The sequence below is a fragment of the Lathyrus oleraceus genome, chromosome 3, assembly GCF_024323335.1.
Source record: "Lathyrus oleraceus cultivar Zhongwan6 chromosome 3, CAAS_Psat_ZW6_1.0, whole genome shotgun sequence".
In the NCBI taxonomy this organism is placed as follows: domain Eukaryota; kingdom Viridiplantae; phylum Streptophyta; class Magnoliopsida; order Fabales; family Fabaceae; genus Lathyrus; species Lathyrus oleraceus.
The window spans coordinates 213882669-213890441 of record NC_066581.1 but is presented as its reverse complement, the minus strand read 5'-3'; the positions used below and the strand labels follow the sequence as shown (position 1 = coordinate 213890441).

At 34.4% G+C, this 7773-nt stretch overlaps 1 protein-coding gene across 3 annotated transcripts; it reads right to left on the bottom strand.

Annotated features, from left to right (window-relative positions):
- Nucleotides 1-644: 644 nt before the first annotated feature.
- Nucleotides 645-5259, bottom strand: LOC127126399 (polynucleotide 3'-phosphatase ZDP). Of its 3 annotated transcripts, none has more exons than XM_051055326.1 (10): nt 4442-5254; nt 4301-4357; nt 3990-4061; nt 3797-3853; nt 3545-3621; nt 3257-3338; nt 2303-2419; nt 2029-2165; nt 1826-1895; nt 645-896 (listed from the first exon to the last, which is right to left on the bottom strand). In XM_051055326.1, exons 1-10 carry the CDS (start codon nt 4754-4756, stop codon nt 849-851), a joined length of 1032 nt encoding a protein of 343 aa, XP_050911283.1. In that variant the 5' UTR covers nt 4757-5254; the 3' UTR covers nt 645-848. The 3 variants fall into 3 exon arrangements, with proteins under 3 accessions (XP_050911283.1, XP_050911281.1, XP_050911282.1); XM_051055324.1 differs by lacking the exon at nt 645-896 and adding an exon at nt 1425-1702 and having other exon boundaries at nt 4442-5256; XM_051055325.1 differs by lacking the exons at nt 645-896; nt 3797-3853 and adding an exon at nt 1425-1702 and having other exon boundaries at nt 4442-5259.
- Between the last annotated feature and the right edge of the window lie 2514 nt (nt 5260-7773).

Sequence of the window (7773 nt, the reverse complement as noted above, 5' to 3'; positions counted from 1 at the left end):
ATCTAATCATGTGTCCTTATAGAGTAAGTTCATTTTAGATCATGTTGGATTAGAAACTTCTTATGGATAAATGAAGAAGTGACACCATCGACCTGGCATCAGAAGAATGACGTGGGCTTTTTGTCGTAATGATTTCTGGTGGATCCTACACCGGGTCAAATCCAAACCAGGTGGTCATTGGCCTAGACTGAAAAAATTGGTTTGTAGTGGTCATTGAAAAAATTAAGGTTAAAGAAGGAAATGATAAGGAAGTTTACAAGAAGGTTGAACATGGTGCTATCAACGGGATCATAAGTCAATATTAAAGTATATCACTTTGTTCAACAAGTTGGAGAAGATAGTGAAATTCATCCTAATTATATTAGTAGTATGAAAGAGAGAAAGATGAGTCGCAAAGAGAAGAGAGTTGCATAAAAGGATAAGTGATCTTGCGCATAAGTTGAAAATGATGACATTTTTTATGAAAAAAGGATTCTTGTAAACACAAGCATTGGAAACGCAATCATACTTAATAATGTACTAGAGAGTGTTCATGTTAAAGCTGAGGAGTACAATACTAATTTCACAAAGACATGATAAAAGGCCAAAAATAAAATATGATATAGATGCAAGCAATGATGGTAAACAATAAAATAAACACAGCCTAAAACAAATTATGACATATAATTGATGAAGCAATTCAGCCAGAAATATTGAAATTGAAGCGCAACAAAGAAAAATACATTGTGACAAGTTTTCCAACAACACTAGGTTAATAAATTAGTCTTCTACATCTAGACAAAAGCTGTGGTAATGTCACTTCGAAACAAAGCTAGCCCCTTCTATGAACCAAGGACCAAATTAGAAGCTCATGCGGCAAAGAAATCTTCAGGGAGATGAAATTTCAAACCATTAGCCTGCAACCATTGAAAATAACTAAATGAATTAAATAAAAACCTGCAAAAGCTAAAACCAGGTAGTTTCCAATCAATCGGTAAAATTAAAATTAAAATATTTATGACATCAAAGTTCAGATGTTTTGTCTTGTCATGATAAATTGGATTCTTAATAATGATGGTAGACTGATTATGACAACACGTTTATAGAAACCGAATTGAGGAGTTCAATTTCATGAAACACTCTTTTTAACCATATTCTCTCACAAAGACCTTGAGACAGCTCTAAATTCATCTTCTGATGAATTAGGGACATAGCATGGCATCATATTCTGTTTGTATTGATTGAATGATGATTACACTGAATTGGATTTATTTATAGATCTTTTTTTGTGACCGGCTAAATCAGGTTAAGTCTAGAACTGTCTCACACGTGTCTGTCAATTTGTTAGAGTTGTTTTAATTGTTTCTAACTGTCAGATGTCAATTTGTTAGAGTTGTTTTAATTGTTTCTAACTGTCAGATAGTTAGTTACAGTTTGTCACAGGGTTATGCTATAGTGTACATTAATCAATAATAATCACAACTGGTGAAAGATACAACCATAAACCTAAACAACAATCACAGAGAGATAGATAGAAAGAGAGGCACTCAAACTTCGCATTATGAATCATGCCATGATTCATCAATGTTATCGATTGCAGATGCATCTATAGCGGAAAACAAAACATTCCCATTTTATGCCCCGTCATATCTGCCACAAAAGGCCATGGCACAGCCAGCCTCCACAAATTGGCCATGATGGTCGTCACAAAAATTCGCCATAGCTGATATTTGACAATGTTGTTATTCATTTAACAATAATTACGACTTACTGATAAAAACTAACTATTTCTTAAATGGTGTTCAATTCATAAGTTATTTCCTTGTTGCTAAAATAGTTAAATTACCTCTGCAAATTTAATATCAGCGTCACTATGATCTTTTTTTCTTCCGGCTGCATCACCGACATAAAATGATCTACAGCACAGAAAATGTATTTTTAACATTTACAACCCTTTGTGAATAAAATCTCATGTTATTCTAAATAAAATTTAAGAAAGGAATCCAAAATAAAGCATCAATTGAGCAATCAAATATAAGAAAACCTAACTGATTCATATCGATGGTAATGCCAGAGTTGAAGTGTTTCTCCATAAGTTGCCACATTCCTGGTTTTGGTTTTCGAAAAGGATCGGCTTCTTTCGTTCCAGCCTTGCCTGATTTACCTGTCCCACAAGCTATAAAAACCTGCATAGATAAATTTTGGTTACTCGTGTCAGTTCAAACACAGCTTCTAACTGACTCGGCTGGCAATAATAACTAATCTTTGGTACTTAATGATGCTGCTCTAATATAAGCTACATTTGTACTACCAACAAATTTACCTGAATTGGGACCTTCACTTTCTCAATAAACTGATTTAGACGTCCAATTTTTGAGTCCACAGCTTTTTGTCTTTGATTCTTCCAACGTTCAATATTGGATTCATTGGTGAAAATTACCTGCAGTAGACAATAAGCACCACAGTAGAGAGCACACTACACTGTAAGTTTCACACAGGCAGCACCATTAAATAAGAAAAAGTATTTCAGTTGAATGGGACAGAATTACAATTGCAAATTGTTAGTAGGCCTCCAGTTAATAAAGCTCATGTAAGGCGCAGAGGCCAAATGGGCCAGCCATGGTGGATGGCGGTCCATGGTGGAGAGACAAAATCCGGCCATGCTGGCTGCTTTGTGTCATCATCATAGCAGATATTTGCCAATGTGCCCAGCCCAAAAAACTTCATTGCTATCCGGTCAGCCGATTTTGTAGGGATGAGTTAGGCTCAACCACAATTCTTGAGATGGTATTGGAGCCTATGCGATTTTGTAGAGATGAGTTAGGCTCAACCACAATTTGTGAGATGGTATCGGAGCCTATCCAACATCACTTGTTAGACTTCCCACATCGTCCACGCTTCGGCCTAATCTTACAAGCCGGTTTTGTAGAGATGAGTTAGTCTCAACCACACATTCTGAGACAGCATTCTAGAATCATGTTGTAGTCGAATAATAGGAAATAGAAGGGTATCGGGTTGTTTGGAAGGGGGTCTGGACGGTTGAGGGAAGTGGCAGGCTCTCTAACTCCTGTTTATGTGTAACTTAAATTAGTAACTACCTATCCTAAATTATCTGCATTCTGTCCCAGTGAAACAAGTCGTTTTCTGGGTATTTTCAGCAATAAATCTGTCTTTAAACCAGTCATTTCTATTAACATATAGACCAGTTCTAAGATGCATTTCTATGTTCAGTCAAAAATCTATTATAAGCTCTCTTTTACAGATAAAAGGGACACACCAGTTTGTAGCCATTGTTGTATAAGCTTTGCAGCTTATCAGGAATTACAGGATACATGAGAGACCAAGCATTAGGACCTGTTCTGAAAGAAAAATATAATTTTCTCAAAAATCAGAAACTTTGTGCATAATAGTAATAATAATAATAATAATAATATATCCATTCTAAGAACTTATCAGTGCAAGCGCTACTTAACCTCACCGGAAGCCTTTAACACTACCATTTACATCCAAACAAATAGCATTTAATTTAATAATCAGAAAGGCATGACTTCAGATGTAGACATACATATTCACAGCAGTTTTCGCAAGACACCCGTCAAAATCAAATGCAGCGATTTTACTTGAATCTTGCAAACCATCATCCTGCAAATTATCAAAGCATAGAACAAGGGGGAACATGTAAACCATAAATAGAAGTATGCATTTTTTGGATATTCCTTGAAATTTTTAACTGAATAGCTTGCACCCTTTCAGTACAACCATGCTGGGGGAAAACACACACACGCACACACCAAGGCTACTACTCTCAGATTCTCACCCGTTCAAGAAAAATGACTGTTTGGAACGCCTTCCATTTAGGCAAAAGGGTAGCATCCTGGATCAATAAATAATTTCATTGAAAGTGAAGTAAAATGTGTAAGGACTGATCAGTAAGGTTAACAAAATTATTAGCTTAAAAATGTGATAAGCTTTCATTATCAAAAATCAAAGCTGTCAAGGAAAAACCTCACCTTGTATGTACTCTTGACATCAGAAACTGAAAAGGTGATATTAACCCCAGAATTAACATCAGACGTGGATAACTGCAAGCAATAAATATGAATAAAAGCATCAGGCACAAAAGAGAATTGCCAATACGCCATTTGAAGGAGAAAATAGAAGTTTGAAAATAACATAACCAGCAATACACATTTCCTTTTCAACATTAATATCAATGAAGACTTACATAATTACAAAAATACCCGATCATTTAAATATCATGAGCATTGATATTGTTACTTGAATAATAATATTATTATTGTGTTGAAAATGGAGCTCTCACATCTTCAGACTTGTCCTGTCCAGCAAAAAACTTCGTGAGAGGTTCCTGGTCACCGCTCTGGAAACAAATAAACAAAAACCACATAAACAAACACTCGAGAAAAGAAAGGAAGCTGAAACACAATGTTTGAAAGGAACGCACCTTCAGGGAGGAAAAGCCAGTAATGGTCTTAGGATGAGAGTTAGAGGAGGATATAGGGAAGCAACTGAAGTGGTGCCATTTAGTAATGTCCAAGAGTCTCGCCATGCCCCTTGAGACCAATCCCAGTCTTAGGGTTTTGGATTGTATGGGTACAAAGCATTTCTTGCACATAGAACGGTTCGACTTCGCATACTCCGCGACAACCTTGGACAGCGCCATCGACAAGTTTTGAAATGAGAGAGAACAAGCGTTCACAGAAATGGCGAAAATGGGAAGAGAGGCAATCAACAAGAAGACTTTGGGAATTTGCTGCATGAAAAATGAAATGATAATTTAGTAGCTTCCTATAAATAAAAGTGTTAAAACTTCTACAGGATCAACTTGTACTGTTGTACACAATAATTTTCTACAAATTATAGTAAAATAAACTAGGGTTTTATAGAGGATCAACTTGTATGGATATATAGAACATAACAAACTACACATTCACTATATGTAAATTGAGAAAAACCCTAAAACAAAACGTAGTAAAGCAATATATGTAAGCATTTTCAGAGATAAGAGCGTAAAAATCTGTATCTTTGTAATGTTGTTTGAGTTGAGCGATACTGGATACTTATATGAACGAGTTTCAGAAATTTCTGGAACCCCCACACGAAATAGCTGAAGGATGTGAGATGAAGAAGAATGAGTTTGGCGCCTATGGAGTCTGACGGCAGTGATGGAGGGAGAAGAAGAGGAGTGTGATTAGATTTTTATGAACTTACATTTTTATTTTGCTAAATAGTGGAAATTAGGAAAAACATTGTTTTATATTGATTGATAGTTGAAGTATATGTTTAATTGAAATTGGAAACATATTCATTTCATTTAATTATTTTACTCACTTGTCATTTGTATAGTTTGACCAAACACGACTTTAAATGTTTATTGTAAGTCGGTGGTTGAATTGGAATTTGATAATATAAAAGATGATTATCAGTTTTGGCTTGCTTATAGTGTATGTGTTGGCTTTGGCGTCATGAAATGTTATGCAAACAATAATAAGGACGAAACTATATCCCCATGTTGGTTTGGTGGTTTTAAGGAAAGGCTACAAAAGATAAAGAAAACAAATATGTTTGTTAGCATTCCCATAGACGATATTATAACACATTAAGTCATAAGTGTTTCAATTTATGATCACACATGAAGGGCATAGATCTAATGTTGATTTTACACCGCTGGATGTAAAAAACATACACAAAAGCAAGAAGACAAAAAAGTATGGTGGACGACAGGGTTGAATGTATTTCGCAATATTTTCAATTAAATTTATTAGAGAATTCATATTTCTTTCATGCGTGTCAGATGGATATATATGAACAAATCACCAATGTATTTTAGTGTGATAGAAATATGATTTGGGATTATGGGTATTTTTGTGATGTTTTATATATTGCGCCAATCATGCAAATAGACCATTTGCTTTGTTTTATTATTTCTACCACTATAATGGTTTAATAATTTTTGGTGCAACTCTATTGTATGATGAGACAATTGAGTCATTTAAACGGTTGTTTGATACATTCTTACAAGCACACAACAACAAAAAACCAAGTATTGTCTTCACTAACTAAGATGAGGTAATTTTCATAGCACTTGTTGAAGTAATGTATGAGACTCATCAAGGATTAGACACTTAGCATTTGTCGTAAGATGGAATTAAGCATGTTTGGAAACTTCATGAAGAAAGGAAGTTATTTTTTAAGAGATTCCAAAAAATGCATGTATGATATAGACATTGGATAAGATTTTGAAACAATATGGACCAGCATGGTCAATGAGTATAATGTTCATAAAAACAGTTGTATTAAATATATTTAAGCAATTAAAAATGAGTATCATGTTATATGAATGAAGCATTTATACTTGGTATGTGAAGTACCCAAGTCAGTGAAAGTTTGAATGCTCACTTTAAACCTCGTATGAAACTGAATGTCGATATCATACAATTCTTTAAACATTTTGAAACAGTTGTCGAGGATAAGAGAACAAATGAACTGAGTTGTGAGTATGGTTCCTCACATAAGTTTGCAAGATTAATATGTGAATTGTCAGCAATACTAGTACAAATGGGAGAAATGTACACTCATACACAATGTATTTGAGTTGTTTCAAAACGAATTTAAATTATTTTTAATTTTATCCATATCATAGAGGAATGAGACTCATTTTTTACGTGAACGTGTCATTATTAGGGATAACAAAGATCTTGGAAAGTGTGATTTGTTTGTGCTTTAACCACTATTGCTTGTAGTTATAGAAAGTTCTAGACATTTGGTATACTTAACTCTCATGCTTCGAAGAGCGGTTCTTAATCCATCTACCTAAAGCATGTAATTTGGTTACTAAATTGCGCAATTTTATTTGGTGGAAAATATTTTGACCAGGAACGCCTTTTTTAATTTTATTCCATGTTGTTATAGAATTCGATGGAAGGGACTCCTATATGCTTTGGCTCTATCCCTAAAGGAAAACTAAAAAAGTATATGTTGAATCATGTGTGGGTCTACTCCATTGCATTTCAGAGTGTCGGAGTATTCAACAAACACCGAAAGGTATAAATTTGGGTCATCCGTTGGGGAACCAGAAAACTAGTTATGTTGCACCATGTGCACCAAAGAGGATTTTAACTGAACAAAATTTGTTGTTATGGCACGACGTGCGTGGTTCTGCATTTGACGTGAAGTAATCGCCATTTTTCATAGAAATAATACTTGATTTCGTTAATCGATTCGACGAGATTCCGTAAACTTTTGGCTCTTCGCATACAACCGAGAACAAGAAAAACTAACAAAAATTACAAAAAACTGAAAAATTGTCTTTGTCTAAACGGTGAAACAACCGAATTACGTTATTTCAAGAAATTGATCCCCGGCTACAGCGCCAAAAACTTGATAGGTTGCAAGTGTACATCTATATCGAAGTAATAAAATGAGTTATCATCCTCATAAATCAATAATCAATTGATGTTATGTATTATTTTCATGTTTATCTAAGGTTACATGAAAATTCACTTATCAAAGTTCAAATGTTTTGTCTTGTCATGATGGATTGGATTCTTAATAATGATGGTAGACTGATTATGACAAGACGTTTATAGAAACCGAATCGAGGAGTTCAATTTCATGAACCACTCTTTTTAACCATATTCTCTCACAAAGACCTTGAGACAGCTCTAAATTCATCTTCTGATGAATTTAGGGACATAACATGGCATCATATTCTGTTTGTATTGATTGAATGATGATTACATTGAATTGGATTTATTTATAGATCTTTTTTAGTGA

Bases quoted from the DNA above. Each gene is read 5' to 3' on its own strand.
- LOC127126399 (XM_051055324.1), bottom strand. From the start codon at position 4,756: ATGCAGCAAATTCCCAAAGTCTTCTTGTTGATTGCCTCTCTTCCCATT. The intron at 4,358-4,441 runs GTGCGTTCCTTT...ATTTGTTTCCAG, and splicing joins CTGGCTTTTCCTCCCTGAAG to AGCGGTGACCAGGAACCTCT. The intron at 4,062-4,300 runs GTGAGAGCTCCA...TATTGCTTGCAG, and splicing joins GACAGGACAAGTCTGAAGAT to TTATCCACGTCTGATGTTAA.